The 19469-nt window shown below is 48.8% G+C and overlaps 1 protein-coding gene across 1 annotated transcript in view; it reads left to right on the forward strand.

Moving 5' to 3' along the window:
• The window catches only part of COL22A1 (collagen type XXII alpha 1 chain), a 243512-nt gene that overhangs the window by 181702 nt on the left and 42341 nt on the right, over positions 1-19469 (forward strand). Inside the window, exons 44-48 of the mRNA XM_045978553.1 lie at positions 744-791; positions 6344-6457; positions 6800-6853; positions 15855-15908; positions 17611-17664. Of these exons, the coding sequence (XP_045834509.1) occupies positions 744-791; positions 6344-6457; positions 6800-6853; positions 15855-15908; positions 17611-17664 (324 nt within the window). The remainder of the gene's footprint in view (positions 1-743; positions 792-6343; positions 6458-6799; positions 6854-15854; positions 15909-17610; positions 17665-19469) is intronic.

The following is a 19469-nucleotide window of genomic DNA, read 5'->3' on the forward strand; positions in this document are numbered from 1 at the left end:
CTGTCAATCTACTCCAGTTCTCCCCAAGAATTCCCTCTTCCCTCTTCCCTACAGCCTCTGCCTGTTGTTAATTATGTCTTTCCTTCTGGCTGTGTGTTCTTATACCCCTGTGTCAACTCAGCCTGCATTCTACCTTGGGCTCCAGGCTGGCCATAATCCCAACACAGCACCCTCCCACTCAACGGGTTTGAATGTGAATTTGGTGACTTGCGGATTTCTACATACCTTTAGAGGCTTTGTGATTACTCCTGCTTTCTGAAGTCTCTTTCCCAGAGTTAGACACCTACGATCTGTATGAATGATGAGGTTTAGAATGCAGTTCCACCTGGAAGAGCTGAACAAGTGGCTTCAAATTCATACTAGGTTGTGAATGACTGGTAGCAACAGCTGTTACCCATCTGGGGAATCCAGGACAATTTTTCCCTTGGGCTTCCACAGTCCCCGCAAGACCTATCAGGTTTTGATGGGGGATGGGGAGAAAAGGCCACCAGGTGAAAGGGCCAACAGGAGGAGACTGGGGACCGGGAAGGCTGATGTCAGTCAGTCATGGGCAGAACTGGCAGTATGTATGGTTGCCGCCTTCGAAGTGACTTCTTCTCCTGCCTCCCTGGCTGGGGACGTGGACAGAGCTGTTTGCATCCACCCTACACTTAGAAGGCCTGATGCTGTCTGAGCAAGGATGGGGGAACTACTGTGTGCGTGCCTGTGGGTACGTCTGGATTTACTTGTTTTTACTTTGGCAGGGTCCCTCCTCACTACTGTTGCCCGGGGACATAGATCTCTTGGTTAAGGTAAAAGCATGAAGTCCATGTGCATGCATTGGGAAATGGTGGAGGGGGGGAGGCATTTCAATAAGTTATGGCGTGTTTGGTTTGAACAACCGTGTGTTAATATCCATGACAATATTAGCAGCAGTATTTGTCCAGAGCTCTCCATGCCCAGCGAGGGACTAAATCCTCTGTCTCATCCGGCAGCCACTGGCCACCTGTGTCAGTTTAGCTTTAAGTTAATTAAAATTAAATACAAGTAAATACAACGAAAAATTCACGTCCTTGGTCCCACTAGCCATACTCCAAGTACATGATGGCCACGTGTAGCTAGAGCCTATCTTAGTAGACAAGGCAGATACAGAGCATTTCCATCCTCCTAGAAAGTTCTCTGTGTAGGGCTATGCTAAATGCTTGGTGTGCATCTCTTACCTAATTTCCATACTCTCCGAGGTTGGTACTCTCTGCAATGTTGCTTTGCACGTAAGGACTGTGAGGCACTGGGGATCAGTGGCTTTCTGGGAATGCAGTCCGGTGTTCACTGATTTCAGAGACTGACCCTTAACCCCACGCAAGGCTGCCGTATGTTCTAAAAAGCAGTCACAGGCAGAGTCAAACAGCTTGGATATACATCCTCCTGGTGAAAGGATAAGGGCACAGGACAGGGAAGTGAAGGCCACAGCCAGGCCCTTTGGCCAGGAAGGAGAGCAGATCTGGATGCAGACTTCGCCAGTTTCCAGAACCTGTCCACCTCGTCCATGGACACGAAAGGCCCTGAGAAGCTGGGCGTCCCTCTGCCAAGATTGGGCGAGGACCGTGAGGTGCCTGGGTCCCCCCGCCCATGGGCCTCAGACCTGAAATGAGGGAGGGCTGGAAAGGCTGTGAGCAAGACAGATGGGGAAGGCCTGTGTTTCAGAAAGAGCCGTCTCACTGCGGTGAGTAGGGAGGACGCTTTTGCTGGCTCTGCATCAAGCCTTTGTCTTAATTTAGGGTGAAGCTTGGAATTTGTGTGATCAGCTCCTTCCTCACTTCCTGTGTTCCGAACAAGCACTTGGGTTATGTCAAAGTCACAGAGCTCATGCGTGGGAGGGAGGGAGTGAAACAAAAGAGAAAAGAAAACCTTTTCAGAGGAGCCCAAGACTTTTCATCTCTGTACACAATGAAATGCCTTGGTGGGAAGCTATATATTTTAGTTTAGTTTTTTTTTTTTTTTTTTTTTTTTAAGTAGCAATAGAAAGTCTTTCCTGATTTTAATTGACAGGAGACTTTTTTCATAGTCAAGGACACGACAAAAAATCATTACCTATTGATTAAATTCCTTGTTCATTGGAGGCTTTTATTAGTCTCAGTCATTTCTCATAATTCCACTGCCCTAGAACTAGCTGGGAAGCTGTCCTTCCCCGGCAAAGAATTCAACCTCAAGGTGTCCCAGTCTTTCTGCCAATGATAATGGGAGTGTGAAGACTCATGCCTCATGGCTGCCGCATTGAGGTGGACCTTTGGTCCCATCCTAGCTCCTTTCCTGCTGCGGGGTGCAACTGTGTTCATCAGAGTAACTAGGAACCCCAGAGGGGACGGGGCACGTGCATTCAGGGTGGTGCCCAAGCCTTGCTGGTCCCACGGATCTGTGCTTTGCTTGGGTCCAAGTGGGTTTCCCAGGTCAGCAGAGTTTACTGATATGGCTCCAAGCTTTCTAGGCAGCCTCTGCCATTCTGATGTAGGGTAAACCCTGCTGGTCTGGCCCAGGTGGCTGGTGGCAGGTTCCTCCCTTGCTGAGACGGCATCTTTTTTTTTTTATAGAATATTTATCTCTGCTCCAAGGAATTTTACAGCATCACATACTTCATTCTGATAGTTGGAAAACTGCCTGGGTAGAAAGTTCATCTCCTGAGTCCCTGGTAAATGAACTTCCACTGTTGGCTCTGTGCCCAGTGAGGTCATCCTCAGGATGTCTCCATCACTTGGCTCCCTTGGATAAATATTATTTCATCTGATCTTCCCAGGCAGCCTAGTAGGTGGGCACTGCGAGGTCTGCATTTCACAGGGAGGATGTTGAGCACAGCTGGGCAAGGCATGTGGTCAAGGTAACGGAGCTGGATCACAGCAGAGCCAAGGCCCAGACCCAGGGCGTCCAACCGCAGACCCTTGTGCTTGACCCCTCTGTCACTGACTTCATCTTGCATGGGCCAGACCTGGCTGCCAGCTCCCTGATGAAGTGTGAGTGGGTGGTGAGTTCCCTGCCTGTTCCCAAGAGGTTTGCGAGGTAGGCTGCGCAGCCCTTTGGAGGAGGACTGTAGTGAGGATTCAGGTATCCCGCAAGAGGTTTAATAAGATGACCCCGCGGGTTATCTCTGCTCCTGGAAAGCAACAGCGGCTCTCTCTGCAGAGCAAAGACTGTGGCATCCCTCCCTTCGGCAGGTGCTGGGTGGTGTGCTCACTCGGTATGCCTCACCATGCTGATGACCAGCCCAGTGAGCTAGTTTTGATGAAAACATCTCAGGCAAAAGAAGGGGGACAGAGACCAGGGAGAATCAACATTCACAGGTTCCGAGGAGTCCTGCAACGTGCCAGGTGCTCTGCCTGCGTATTTTGTTTAGATTTTGCAACACTCCCCTAAGGAAGGAAAAGGACCCTATGATAAGGAGATAGACTCAAAGGGATGGCGGGACTTGCCTGAGCCTCTCCCTTACATCGGGGAGTTGGCAGCCAGTATCGATGATCGAGGGCATCCGATCGGCAGGTAGAGCAAAGCAGCAGAGTCGGGGAGGGAGACCTTACAGAAATCATACTGGCAGATTAGCAGCTAAATTCACCCTGCGGTCCCCATGTGCCAGGCATGGCGGCCGGCATTTTTCATTCATTATCTCATTTCTTTCTCACCAGACCTTGAGGTTCTCCATTCACAGATTAGGGAGCTGTGGCTCAGAAGGATGAAACCATGACCCCGGGTGAGGGCAGGGGCTTTGGTGAGGTCTAGGTGCCAACAGAACCCTGTCTAATCTCAAGGCGTGTGGCGGTAGTCCCGGGTCAGGAGGAACAGGGGGCCCCAGGAGCATGGGGGCCAGAGTGAGGATGGGTGGGACTGTAGGTTGGGGGCTGGTTTCCCTGTGCTCCCTAGACTCTGGGGCTGGGTCGGAGCTATAAGCCTGCACCCTCACTGAAGTTCTGGGCATTGCTACAGCTCGTCTTCAAGGAAGGGTCTTTTTGATTTGATTTATTTGTGTATTTGAGATAGAGCGAGAGAGTACACAAGCAGGGGGTGGGTTAGGGGCGCAGGGAGAGGAAGGAACAGGCTCCCCCTTGGGGCTCGATCCCAGGATCGTGACCTGAGCCAAAGGCAGACGCTTAACTGACTGAGCCACCAGGGGCCCCATTCAAGGAACAGTCCTACTCAGAATCTGTGACTAAGACAGACCCAGGCTGAGCGTTAGCCTTCCAGGAACCGGGAAGAAACAGGTGGTGAGATTCTTTATTATGCTGATATGACCCCTTCACAGTGTGGATCCTGCCATAGAGACTAGTTCAGGATCACCACTGTATCCTCTGATCCTAGGAAAAGGTCATCGGGTGGGTTCCTGCCCCAGGCTAGCCCTATTCCACGCATCATACACACACTGTGGCAGGGTTCCATGGATGCACCTTGCTTTAAGAACAAGAGAAGGTCTAGGAATAGGGGATTTCCTCCCAGCTCAGCTGCTCCTCCAAACACACACAGGACCCCAAACCACTGTCCTTTGGTCTACCTCTTTCACCCTCGCTTTGTATACCCCAACATTCGGCACTCCCCAGTCTCCAAAAAATATTCACCCAGCTTCTCAACCACCCATTAAAAGAAGATAGCGCAGGACACTGAAGGGTCAGGGGGTCAGTGGGGCATTTGGTTGGTCCATTGGGTCAGGGAGTTCATTCATGAATTGAGCCCCTGCTCAGTGGGAAGCCCTTTGCTCTGATTGGATGAAGCAGCTCTAGCCCCATCTTCTGAGTGCTCACACCTTTGTGTTTGGTGGGGAAGGGATGGAGCTGTACACGGACGACTTCAGCAGTGAGGCAAGTGCAGACGCTCCTGGGGTTGTGGCAGAAGAAATCTGTTGCAGCTTCCAGTCTCATGAAGCAATCAGGAAGGCTTCTTTGTGTCAGAGACTTTTGGTGGTTGAATAGGAGTGAAGCAGGTAAAAGGAAGGTGAGCCATTCAGAGTCAACTCTGGGATGGAAAAAGCCTTCTGTCCTGAGTTAGGGACCAAGGTGATGGCTAAGTCACCCGCAGCATCACCTCCTGCAGGAAGGACTGCAGCTGCCGCCAGCCCGGGCAGATGCCTCCAGCAGAGCGTTCCGGAAGCTGTGGGGAATGCATTTGTTCTGTGCAGTCAACGCCATCGGAGCGCAGACTCTTCGAGCTATGTACTCATCGCGGTCTCCGAGCAGAAAGGCACGGAGCCTAACAGAGCACACTTCGCAAGTGGTTTCTCACTGAGAGAGAGTCACTGACTGCAGGCTCCAAGTGAGAATCCTAGCGAAGGGCACTGGGCCTGGTCTGAGATCTAAGTGCCTTCTCCGCATTACCGCATCTAACCTGTGTCCCAGGGAGAGGGGAGGGAGGGCTGCAGAGAAGCAGCACCCCGGGGCCCTGGGGTGAGACACGGCCGGTCGTGTGGCCAAGCCGGTGAGTTTTGCTGGGTCCACACTGGGCTCCAGACTGGAAGGTCTGAGGATGACACAGACAAATGAGGAAACATGTTCCCTGGGCTGAGAGAACCGTAAGATCACACCAGAGACAGCCCTCCCCTGCCTCGAAGAAGTAGAGCAAGTCTCACTTCCGGCAACGTTCCTTAAACACCTGCTTTGGACAAAGAATAACGCAGGCGTGTGTGGTCAGATCGTGTGTGTGTCACAGCCGGAACATCCCGCGGCCCTGTGCCTGTTGCTGCCTTTGTTCTGCTTTGTTCACCAAATCCAGGAGACAGGGAACTCCAGAAAGCTTCCAGCGTTCCGTCTCCAGCTGTAGGAACAGGACGTGTTGTCTGTAACAGTCCTAAACATTTGCCTTAAGTCTGTACTGTGAATGCTTTTATTTTATTTATTTATTTTTAAGATTTTATTTACTTATTTATTTTTATTTGACACACAGAGAGAGAGAGAGAGAGAGAGAGAGAGATCCCAAGCAGGCAGACAGCCAAGCAGAGAGAGAGAGGAGGAAGCAGGCTCCCCACCGATCAGAGAGCCTGACGCGGGGCTCGATCCCGGACCCTGAGATCCTGACCTGAGCTGAAAGCAGAGGCTCAACCCAATGAGCCACCCAGGCGCCCCCAGTTAATGCTTTGAAATGCTCACAGATAGTGGTGCACTTTTGACCTCACTGTTGCGGGCCCTGCTTCAAGCAGTCCGGGCTGGCTACGAGTGGGGAGCAGCGAGGCAACGATGCAGATGTGTCGGCGCTAAAATCTGAGTTCAGATGGAGAGAGAAAAATGCCAAGTCTGATCTGAACACTCCAGATAATGGCCCAACCGACCTGTCTGCTGCTTCATCGCCTTCCCTTTCTCTTTATAAGGGACAGTCACTTATTCTGTCTCTTTCTCAGGACTTGTGCCGTGGCTGCCCTCCTGGCCCCCCGGGCCTCCCTGGCCTGCCAGGTTTTAAAGGGGACAAAGGTCTCCCAGGAAAGCCAGGGAGAGAAGGCACAGAAGGGAAAAAGGTAAGGAGAAAAGGGGACAGCTTGGCTTTATCACCGCGATGAGATCTTAGAGATCCCAGTGCTGCCTCTCGGTACAAATGGGAGGAGGCAGAGGCCTAGGGGGACCTCTGGGGGACTGGGCACCACATTAATTGTGAGCTGTGCCTGTGAACACACAGTCACACTCAGCAGCGCCACACGCCGGCATCCTTTGCTCAGATGTGCTGGAGGGAGGAGGTGGGGACAGGGACATTTCGATGAGAAATGACCATATAGGGGTGCGAGGGCCGTGGCTTGCTGAGGACTCTGGCTAGGAGTTCCAGACGCTCATTCTTGCTTGTTTTGCTTCTGTTCCCACTCCAGGGAGACGCTGGGCCCAGAGGCCTCCCAGGGCCCCCAGGAATAACCGGACCGCAGGTCAGTGAGCCCTCATTCACCTCGTGTGCCTCCTTTCTTCTCGTCTCACTGGTTGATCTATGTCGGAGGAAGAGTTCTGTCCCCTGTGGAGGAAGGATGCTTTGAAAATCATGATACCCACATTCAGGGGCTAACCATGACCTTGAATGTCTCTGTGACCTTGTGAATGGTCACTTGTTGAGCCTCTGTTGTTCATCTACAAATGCCTTGGTGGCTGAACAATGAAGTGGGCTAGGGGTCGGGACTAGGTGGCAGTCACTGGTTAAGATGGGAGCTTTGAGGTCAGGCGGCTCTGGATTGGAATCCCAGCCCTGAGTGGCGTCGGAGCTGTGTGGCTTGAGGCAAAATTTTTGACCTCTCTGGGCCTCAATCTCACCAGCCATGAAGGATAAGAATAAAAGTGAGAGTCGCAGATTTGTTGGAGTTGAACAATATAATACATAAAAGGAGCTAGTTGTTCAATAAACAAACGTTCCTAGGAACGGGCTGTGCCGGGGTGGGCAAGCATTACCGCTGCTCACAGGAGAAAGGAGGCTCCCACCTACTGTGGGCGGTGGGGGGCAGGTCTGTGCTTTCCTCAGGACAGGAAGACCCGCCTGGGAAGAAGGAGCTGTGACCACAGCCGCAGAACAGGAGGGGTGGCTCTGGCTGCCGAAACAGGTGTCTGGGCTGTGGTGGTTGGGCTCCTGGTGGTGATGGTAGGTACTTCTAAGCAGAAGGGACTGTGTGCGTGCTGACATGGGAGCAGGAGGGGAGGAGAGCTGACCCCACAGCCTCCCTTCCCTTCCCTCCACATTAGCGCCCCAGGTGCTGTCCCTGATGGCCTTGGGGCCTCTGTGCTGCTGTTAGCTAGGAAGCCTGCCCTGCCCCAACATTCAGGGGCAGGTGTGTCACTGTGTCCCTCCTTGTGGCCACCAGGCCTGGCACATGGCAGGCCCTCGGGCAACCTTAGCCTCCACTGCTCTGTCTGCCCGTGAGGTCCCAGCCAGCGGCACGGCCGGAACTGGGGTGAGGATCCGGACATAACATCTAAGGGGAGTCCAACACCTCAGTAACCAAGATAAATAAGACTTTAATGTTGTATTTTAAGAAGTTTCAATTAGTGCAGTTGAGCCCCCAGGAACAAAACATTTCAATTTTAAATAAAGACGGGACCTAGCCCTGTACTTGAACTGCTCACCTTCCTCAGTCCCCCTAATCCCAGCACCATCAGAGCCCCGTTTACTTATAGTTTTATATTTTGTTCCTCTTGGATCATTTGGCATTAATTTTTGTTTTTTAAATACAGCATTGAACTATTATTTATTTTGGATACTGATGTTTCCAGAATCCTTTATGTGTTTACACGCAGTTAAGTACTCACTTGACTTACCCTAGGGTTGATAGGTCCGTGGTCAAAGGAGCGAGACTGATACAAAGCAAAGGTCAAGCAAAGCTTTATTTCATAAAGCATCGAGAATCAAATTGACCCGTTCGGGGCCACCTCTTACAGAGAGAGTGACACCCCCCCCCCCACCTTACAGACTAACTTTTAAAGGACAAAGGCCATGTGGTTGGGCCTGGCCACACGCAGGTGGCCAATGAGATTATAACACACAGAGAAAGCTGCAGAGTCATGCTAGGTCACACACGGGTGGGCAATTGAATTACAATTTACCCTATAGTAGATATTTGAACTAGCCTATCACCTTGGTCAGAATTGGTGCCCAAAAGGCGCCCAAAAGGCGGGGCCCACACTCCATGGTAGCTAGGCAGACAGTCTGCGCCCACTGATTGGATGTCTCTACCTGGCCTGACCCGCCCTTGTATTTGGGCTCTGTTACCTGGGACTGGTTGACCATATTTTGCTAGTTTCCCAGACTTGCTTTTAAGTTCCCTGGGGTGGGGGGTGGGGTGGGCAGGGTCAGTTTAAGTTTTACTGCATAAATAACAAAATAACAAAATCGCTATTTAACTGAGATGAAATCACTCTGGCTAAATGGCCCTTACAGGGTCAGCCCTGGAAAATGGGGTTGGAGCTCTTACTAGTGTATTAGGAAGTAAACAGAAATTCTGTGGCGTAACAGCAGGGCACTCACTGGAGCCGTTGGGTATCAGGATGGGAAACATCCAGCCTTCCCTAGCCTGCCTGGCAGGCTGAGACATAGAGTGTTTGTGACCCATAGACTCTGTGAAGTCTTACAGGGTGTTGATATACCCAGGGCTCCTATTTCAGGAAGTATAGGTGTCAGGTCTCAGTGTAGATGGAGCAAGAGATTTTCCCCATCAGTGTTGGGTGAAGAGACACCAGTAAAGCTTAGCATTACCTGTGCTATTTACCCCGCTTTACCGTCCCTTTCTGGGGTCATCAGCTGGGTTAAGCGGATTCTGAGGGTGGCCAGTTTCAGAGGATCCTTAAGCAACCTTTGCTGTCAATTTGTGGGGGCTGGGTTTTGCCTCTGCTGAGGAATGGCTTTTATTCAGAGAAACAAAAGCAAATCAATTAAACAGATAAGGAGTTCCCTCCACTAAGTAGGGATTGTTTTCTTTATCAGCACAATCCCACTTGAAGTGCTGGTGTCTTGAGACAATGGCTCTGCCTTTGTTCTTTTATAATTTGCTTCCAGGGAGGGTTTGTTCTTTTGCATATTCAGAGAGAGCCAACGAAAGCCTCCATCCAAAAAAACAGCAGGGAAATTAGTGCAGTAGCTGAAAGACAGGGTTCTAGCTGTCTCCATTTGGGAGTCCACTGTGATCTTGAGAAGTTGGCAGGACTTGGGGTCCACCTTACATCATGAGCCCCTAGGCAGTTACAGTGGGCTGTTTACCCAGTGTCCTAAGGGCCAAGGGCCGGGTTACGGGCTTTCCAGTATCATCTGTTGTAATGGTCAGCATGATTCTAGGAGCTACGGGTATTATCCCACTTTACAGATAAGGAAGCTAAGGCTTAGCAAGGTTAAAAGCCAATACTACCAAACTCTTGGGTGATACACCAGAGCGGAGCCCCGCTGGCCCAACTGTGGTATGCTGTAGTATGCCACCCCAGTAGTATGCTGTCCAAAAAACAGGAGAACCAGCATCAGCACCACGGACAGCGTCCAGGGGGGTGGAGGCTTCCCAGGACTTGGGTATTGAGTCTCAGAGGAGTTAAATCCAAGCCCCTCGCTACGTTCTTTATTTATCCCACACCACTCGCCAGAAAACAGACGGGAGGACGTTTCATTTTCTGTTGAGCCTCGCTTACTAACAAGATCTCAGCTAGACCTGCAGACTTGAAGATGAATTTGTACACTGACAATGCTACCAGCCCCCGAGCACTTAGGATTATTGTTCTTTCGCTTTCCTAGCTCGAGGCCCCAGGTGCTCACTGGTCCCCTGCATCTCCAAGGGCCTTTGTTGGCTTGTTTAGTCGTGATTGTGATCCTGCATCTGGGAGATCAGCTTTCCCAAAATGGATCTTGCCAATTTGCTGCGGCTCTGACTGGTGGCTGGGTCTGGGGAGGTTAATGCCATGATCTATTACAGCTTCACTGTAGAGCTTTCAAACTGCCTGAAACACTGACTTTCAGGGATGGGGTGTGGAGGTAGTGGCTGCTGGAATGATTATGATCCATGCGGAGGAGGAAGGAGGAACGAGATGATCATCAGATGAAGACCCTTGGAGCATGCTTTTCTGCAGAGTTCATTGTAAAACCCTCTCCCAGTAGGAAATGCGGATTATTCTCTCCTCCGTGAAGAGCATTTGGGTTTCTTTTCCTTCATGTGCCCACCAGTCAGGTCATGGGAACTGTAAGCACTGCAGTCACTAGATGACCAGAAGCCCCACTTGGAGTTTCTGGACAATTCTGGGGGCGATGGATAAGACCTCCTTTGCTACTATTCGAACTCCAGAAGAGGCTCTCGAATCTGTTCCTGCCCAGAAGGTGTCCCAGTGCCATAGGGTTTATGCTCTCTTCAAGAGTATACGTCTCTTTCACCCAGAACTGCCTCAATCCTGAAAGATTCTCACCAAGCATCCCTTTCAAAGTTCCCTTCTGAGTCACGAGGTGTAGAGGTAGGTCAGATATGGGCCATGCCTTCCAGGGCCTGATGTTGTGTTGGAGAAGAAAGACCTGCAAGCTGGTGATTTGTACAAAAGTCAGACTGGGGCTGGTGGCGATTGCGATGGGCAGGCACAGGCTGGGCTCTGGAGGTCAGTGAGTGTTTCCCCATCTGGCGCTGCTGCTTAGTAGCCTAGTGCATTTCACTTACTAATTATAGGACTTGAGCCGTTTATTTGGCTTCTCTGAACCTTGGGTCCCTCACCTGTAAAAGAAGAGCCATATGGTCACATAGGTTGTGAGGATTGAACAAGGAAACATTTACAGAGCGCCAGGCGTGGAACCAGCTGGGTACATCTACCTGCAAGTGTTCCTCGTAATTGTTTCTCTGAATGAAGAGCATTTGCAGCAAATGGTCAGGAGAAGAGTAAATGGCTTTAAGGAAGATAATGCCATGGGGCAAGAGGTCACCTGTGAAAGTCACCTGGAAGTGGTAGGATTCTCGTTGCGTTGGAAGGTGAGGCAAGGATTTGGCAGCCATCCTTGGGGAATGGCTTTCCAGGCGGTGAAACAGCACACAAAAATTTGGGGACAGGACGTAACTCTGCCCGCAGCAGAGACTTGTTAACTGGGGTGTAGGCCCTGCCCTCCACGGTTTGTACCTTTCTGGTGGATTCACAGAAACCAGCATCCTTCGAGCAGCCCCCGGTACGAACACAACCTCTAAGTAATTGTTACATTGTGCGCTTTGCACATGATGGTATTGAGAAAACACAATTAAACACCGAAGAAAATCTTCTCCCGACCCAGGAGAACCTCTCCAGGAAGGTGGAAGAGAAGAAAGACAGCCCCTGTTACTGAGTCAGCATTAAGCCGGAGTGTGACGTGCATCACAGGCCGTCCGCTGAGAGACTGCAGGCTGAAATCTTACTGTCTTCTGTAGCCAGGCAGCTACACCCGCTGGAAACAAGTCCTCGCGATCAACAGGAATGGGCCCCCCAGTCAGAGGACTTGACAGCACCATTGTCAGGCATGCCCATCCCAAGTGGACCTGGGAGCTAGGGGATCACTATGTCAGTTCATTAGCTTTATAAAAAGGAATGAACTCACATCTTTATGACAGGAAATAGTTCTGCAATTTGGAGCAAAGAGCCTGCTTTCCCCTTAGACTCCCTTTCTCCCCAGAGACAGGAGATAGGGGTCGCTCTCTTCCTCGATGATTGATTACATTTCAAAGGGACAGATGCCAGGTCCTTGAGAGAGACTTTTCTGAGTCCTGGATCTGGCAGGACTTAGTTAGCTTTTAGAAAGATTTACATACATTTCGAAGAGGCAGAGAACCAACAGTGACAAGTTCTCTAAAGTAAATGCTCTAAGAAAAAAGGTTTGGGGAGAGAATCTCTTCCTTTCTTTTCATGGGAAAGAGATTTAAGCCCTGACAAGCATTCTGAATGAACATCATCTAGGAGAACGGAGCTAGTAAAGTGATGAACTAGTACTCTGCCCCAAATATAAACTCCAGGCGGGCAGGGATGTTGTTGTTTTGTTGCTTAGAAAGCTTCCCCGAGCAGCTCATTATACTTCTAGGCTATAAAGACTTTTTTTTTTTTAAATTTATTTGACAGAGATCACAAGTAGGCAGAGAGGCAGGCAGAGAGGGGGTGGGGGGAAGCAGTCTCCCCACTGAGCAGAGAGCCCTATGTGGGGCTTGATCCCAGGACCCTGAGATCAGGACCTGAGCTGAAGGCAGAGGCTTAACCCACTGAGCCACCCAGGCGCCCCAACTTCTAGGCTATAAAGGCTATGCTCTTGACATTATGAAACCAGTGGGACAAGGCATCATGACTAGGAAAACAGCCAGAAATGTAACTTGGGCAGGAAGAGGCAGTTTGAATACATATATATCCGGATTAGAGTCCAAATCTTGCTTTTCTATTAGCTGTGTGACCTGGGGTGAGTGACTTCACCTCTCTGGTCTTCAGATTTTTTAATCTCTACACTCTAGTCAGAACCTCCACCTCATAGAGGAGTCTTACAGGCTAAGTTAAACAACAGAGGCATGTTAAATATTTTTTGTGTCAGGTCAGCATATAAACAAAAGAATACACGGATTGGGATCTCATGTGGAAAGGCCCGGCAATGTGCCCAGAGGAGCAGAGGCTTGGTAAATGTCAGCCCTCTCTTCAGGAAGGAAGTGAGTCAGGGTTGGGGGTGGCTGTGTTTGCTTTGATCCTTCGCTGCCGCAGAGAAGGAGACAGGACAACTGTGGAGATCCTTGAGCTCCTGACATTTTCACTGCTGGGAGTTGAAGGTGGAAACCACACTAAGCCCAGACTGAGGACTGGGATTTGAAAAGAAGCCATTTACTTTTAAGGCAATTGTCCTAAATGTCAGAGAAGCAGTGTGCTGCTACTCTATGTCACTTCTTTTCATTGAGATTATAATATGGCTTGCAGGCAGTGTGCTGGCTTTATAGATTGAAAAGCAGTAGAACTAATTACATGTAAAACTGTTGGAACAAATGCTCTTCCCCTCTGAACATTTTTCTCTCCTCTGCACACTGGCCATTGGCATTTCACAGGCATTAGTTCGCCTGAGGCCCCCAGCACAGCTCACGGAGGTGGGCAGGGAAGGTTACAGGTGGTCACAGTGCCCAGTGAACTGCTGACATGGCACAGCAGTGTGGATGGGGAGAGGGCTGGACCCCATGTTTCAGGGGCTGAATTGTGGGGCTCTGCCCCTGGATGGACTCTCCTAGATTAAACTTCCCCTGGCGTCCTTCATTTACTGGATGAATAAACCCAGAGCAAGGAGGGGACATGATCTGCTCAAGGATGCAGAAACAAGAGGTGACAGGCCTGGGGCGAGAGCCAAGATTGACTTACTGTGAAAGACTTATTTGACTGCATAATGCATTCTTTTAAAGGAACTGACATGTTTTGCGTTTAATAACGTTTTGCTGAAATACATTTGTTGCCACAGTAAATGCAGAGCCAAAATAGGTGACAGTTTAGAGAGATTGGAACCTTTGAATGTTACTTTCAAGGTTAGTCTGTGAAAAATATTTTTGATAGGTTTCCTATCATGAGTGTCTTAGCCTCAGTAACGCCAGCAGTGATGACGGTGATGTGACGGTGATCATGGGGATCATGTTGACAGAGATGATGGTGTTGATGGTGATGATGGTGGTGATGGTGATGATGGTGATGATAATGATAGAAATGATGGTGATGATGGTGATGATAATGGCGATCACGGTGATAGAGATGATGATGATGATGGTGATGATGGTGATGGAGATGATGGTGATGATGATGGTGATGATGGTGATGGAGATGATGGTGATGATGGTGATAGAGTTGATGGTGATAATGGTGATGAGGATGATGGTGATCATAGTGATAGAGATGATGGTGATGAGGATGATGGTGATCATGGTGATAGAGATGATGATGATGATGATGGTGATGATGGTGATAGAGTTGATGGTGATGATGGTAGTGATGGTGGTGACCATGGTGAGAGAGATGATGGTGATGATGATGGTGATAGAGATGATGGTGATAATGGTGATGAGGATGATGGTGATCATGGTGATAGAGATGATGGTGATGATGATGATGACTGGTGGTGATGGTGATGATCATGGTGATCATGGTGAGAGAGATGATGGTGAGGATGATGATGATGGTGATGGAGATGATGGTGATGATGGTGATAGAGTTGATGGTGATGATGGTAGTGATGGTGGTGACCATGGTGAGAGAGATGATGATGATGATGATGGTGATGATGACTGGTGGTGATGGTGATGATCATGGTGATAGAGATGATGATGATGATGATGATGATGATGATGGTGATGATGACTGGTGGTGATGGTGATGATCATGGTGACCATGGTGAGAGAGATGATGGTGAGGATGATGATGAAGGTGATGATAACGGTGATGGTGGTGATAGTAACAGGTGATGGTGGTGATGATTAAAATGATGAGAAGGGTGATAGCTAACAATGAACTCATTACTGGCTTATGCACTTTGTAGATTTTAGGTTATTTTAATGCTTGCAACAATCCCATGACAAAGGTTCTGTCTTTATTTTTCTTATTTTAAAAGAAGGCGATAGAATTGAAGCAGGTTGCCCAATGACAGGGTTAGCAATGACAAAGCCAGGGTTCAAATACAAAATAATTTACAAAAATAATTATAACTAATGTTTATTGAGCTCTTGCTATGTTCTGTGCTTTGTGTTGTGTCTGATTTTATTTCTTCCAACACTTCACAGGGTAAGCAGTCATTATTTTCTCTACTTTACAGACAAACAAGAAATCTTACAACTCACAGTTTAAGTGACCCACTCAAGGTCACACAGCTAGAAAGGGAGGGAGCAAGGAGCACACATACATACAGATGGAGTGAGTCTAATTCCTCAGCCTGCTGGGCAGTGCTGTCCCATCCACTGTCTTAGCTTCTCCTTCTTCCCACCTCACACCAGACACTGTGATGATTTGGCTCCTTTCCCTCCCACACCCAAACATCCCTGTTTCCTCCTGACTGCCCCTCCTCTCTTTGTCCTGGGCCTTTCAGCCCACCCTCGACTGCAGTCAGGGATCCCTTCTGAAATGGAGAGCAGTCAAACTTCCCAGTGTCTGCAGCTCAATCCAGGTTCAAGGAGAAAACATGCAGGGCTCTCAGTGAGGGAGGCACTGTCTGCCTCTCCAGTTCCATTTTCCACTGACCCCCATCAGCACCCATGACCCAGTTAAGCCATTCCATCAGCAGTTCTTCAACCAGACTCCCTTGTTTCTCTCTGCGGATGCCATGCCTGGCCTGCGGCTCAGACTGGATGAGAGTTTGATGAAGGAAGAGTAAATGGATGAAGAAATGAGTCCATAGCTAGATGAATGCATACAGACTTTTTCTTTTGCAATGTACTTCTACCAACATTTCTAATAAGTTTCTTTCTTTTTTCTCCCAAGGGAAGTAAAGGGGAGCATGGTGCAGACGGTGAAGCTGGACAGAAAGGTGACCAGGTAAGAACTTACTTTGTAAACAATCTGAAGGGACATCACTGTTTCTCCTGGATGAATTTTATTCTGCCATTTCTGACCTCACCTCTTGGATCTCCTTCGTTTGAAGTAGGAATTTTTTTTGAACCACATTTTCGTGGTTTCCATCTCGATTCCTGTGGTTCATTGTCACATTCCTCTTCCCCAGTTATCTGAGCAGTTTGCCTTTTCTGATATCCTTTTGTTTTGTTTTGCTGGAATCTTATGCTTAGAGCTCTAGTTCTCTGAAATGGTTGTCATCCATTACCCAATGCCCCCTTCTTTCCTCCCACCCTCCTATCGCTCTTCAAGTGCCTGTCACATAACTCATGGTACTAGTTGAAATGTTACACAGATGTCCCTTCTGCGCTCAGTGCCCAGCCAGCCCTGTTGGACCACTTCTCCAAATGCATTGCTAGGTAGTGCCCATGACAACATACTCTTCTTTGTGTGGATTCGAAACCAGCATCCTGTCATCTTTTATACAGCATTACCAGCTGATTCTGCAGTCCAGCCCCCCAGCCTCCAGCAGCCTTTCTGCCAGTTGAAATGGCTCCTGCTTGGCTGCTCTCACTCTTCCCTTCCCTCCCTCCCACCTGCCCTCCACACATCACTCGTCTGTGCATCTTCCCATCGGTCCTCCTTGCAACCAGCTGCATGGCAGGCACGGCACCAGGCTTGGAGCTGTAGAGGGAGTAATGGGCAAATCCCTGACCTTGTGGAGGTTTCTGTTCCATGATGGTGAAGCAAGCACTCCTGAGGCAATGTGTTCAGAGCTATGCTCAAGGTCTGAACGACATGCTCAGCTAAAATTCCATCTGTGTTTGGAAAAACAAAATGTATTTGGATTATTCTTGCAACAGAAAATTCTCAAAACCAGTACACTCGATCCTGACTGCTACAGCTTGCATTTCCCAGTAGCAGGAGATAGAGGTGAAGGGCAGGGAGATATTCCACTGTTGTGTGTCTGCTTTTGTAAAACACTGTCGCTCAAAAACTAAATGGTGTCTGCAGTACTCTAGCTTGTTTAGCTCCTGCTGTAACACACATAGACTCTGCTCTGCATGGAGGCGTGAATCTCTTTCTTAAAGTAATGCAACTCTGCTACAGGAGAGATGTCACGATTCGGTAACCCCAGAGTTTCCGTTGCGACTGTATGTTGTGTGTGCATATGCTTTTATTTGCTCCCACATTTTTATTATGGGATGTTTCCAGTCTACACAAAAATTAGAAAGCATAATCAAAAGACCCCCCACCTCCATACCTATCACCAACCACAGGATCCTGTAGCCACTATAGCCACATCTGTTTTCATCTGTGTCCTCAGCAACTTCCCCACACTGTCTTACTTCACTTTATGTAGAAGCAAATCCACTTTCAGGAGAGATTCATTTTTGTAAATATTGTTGGATACTTTCTCAAGCTATGGAAACACCAGTTATATATATATATATATATATATATATACACACACACACACATATACATGCACACGTATATATGTATACATAGACTTATGCATGTACACATACATATTTAGAAAGTCTTTTTGTTGCCAGTACCTTTATCCAAAATTGTTACTGGAGTTAGAAGTCAGATTCTAGATTGTTGTCTGAAATTTAGTAGCCACCAAGGTGAAAAGCTTCTTGTAGGTCACTTTCAAGAATTGCCTCTTGTGTTTTCCTAGGGTCATCCTGGAGTTCCCGGTTTCATGGGACCCCCGGGGAACCCTGGGCCACGGGTGAGTAATGATTTTGAATCCCCTCCTCTCTTGGTTTTGATGCTGGAACAGATTCCCATGCTCATTGGACCTGCCTCGTTAAGGACTGGGCTGACACCTGAAAGGTGTCCAGGGCTGAACAGAAGGTGTAGGTTCCAGAGGACAATGGGACAAGGATGGGGACTTGACCCCATAGGACCAATGGGGTCAAGGATGGAGTGACTGCCAATCCTGGGCAGTGCAGTTAGAATGCTGTTGGGACCAGGGGCGCCTTGGCAGGATGGGCGGGTTAATATATTATTTTCTACCTATCGTGGGTGATGAGAAACCTGAGAAAAGTGTAAGGTTAGGATTGTAAGTGAGAAATGGAGAAGCAGGTTCCCATCTTGCATAGGATCCTGTCCCATGGCAAGAGGCTCTGGGCATCACAGAGTGTCTTTATAAACATAGACTTTCTGGGATTTACTATAATTAATGACAATAACAATAATAATAACTGAAAGTTACTATTATCCATTATTACCATCTTCAACTACTCATTTATATCACTCCAAGGCACTTGTCTTCAGTATAACCACAGATATGGTGAATTATCTTCCCACTTGTCCTCATTGGGCCTCTGAGCAAATGGTCTTCCTTGCTCTCGTAGTGACTGACACTGACCGATGCTCTTCTAACAAATTCATCTCCCTTTGGTCCGAACTGCCCGCAGATTAGTCTCGAAGTCGTTGCTTACGTATCCACCCAGGGTAGCCATGGTAATGGGCAGCGCAAATAAGCATCCTGCCTAGCCCAGGACCAGCCACCTGCAAGTTCCCATGGGTTCTCCAGGAGCCCTGGCCCCCCAGACTTTGCAGAATGAGGGATCATTGGTAATGGCTAATGGACAACTGAAGGGGAACCCACTTCAAATAGGGACCAACCTGACATACTCAGTAGAGAAGCAGAGGCTGGGTTCAGATCATGAAGTTCAAATGCATGCCATTGATCTTGCTTTGTCTTCTTTTTAACAACTCTAAGTGACTTCTAAGTGTAAGTATGTTCATTCTTAGAATAAACTAGGTCATTTTAAATGTATTTTTCCAATAAGACCGTACAGGAGCATGAAACTGCATCTCTACTTCAAAGTTGACCTTTACAGCAAACTCATAAAAAGTACAGTAACTGTAAAATTACAAAAGCTTTCCTAGTTTGCTGGAGAGCTCACCTCAAGCCTCAGACCCTCAGCTCACTCCCACCTTCCCGTGTGGAGGGCCTGTGCTGTGAGCATCCTTTCCCATTTCTCAGTCTTCACGCCTCATTGTGTGTCTCTGCCCGACCAGGATTTCGAACAGCCTTTCCAGGGGATGATTCAGCTCTTGCCATTTAGGTTCACGAAAATCTGTTAAAGCCCCCTCCACTCCCCATCCTGGTCTTTCAAAAGCCTATTACACATCCCCAGTGCAAAAGAAGCCGTGCTCTCCTCTCCTTGGAAATTGCCCTTTGGACTCTAGGGCAGCTGTAGGAAGTGGCTCCTGGCCACTGGTTCTCATGCTAGGTGATGAATCCGAGATTCAGAAACAGGCATGGTCAGAGGGCAGCTTCTCCGTCTCCCACTGATCAGTGTGGTCAGTTCAAGCAGTTGATACTTACTGAGCTCTTGCTCTATGCCATGCCTGCCCTGGTCTGTTCATTGTTTTTGGGAATGGATGCTGGTCACCCGTCCATCCGGGTTCAGTGGCCAGCCATGCAGAAGCAACTTGAGAGCAGGAAACCTGCCAATCATTTATGCATTCTTTGCGTGCTTCTATGTCGGACGCCGTAACCAGGGTCATAGATACCAAACA

This window comes from Meles meles, chromosome 1 (genome assembly GCF_922984935.1).
Source record: "Meles meles chromosome 1, mMelMel3.1 paternal haplotype, whole genome shotgun sequence".
NCBI classification, from domain to species: Eukaryota; Metazoa; Chordata; class Mammalia; order Carnivora; family Mustelidae; genus Meles; species Meles meles.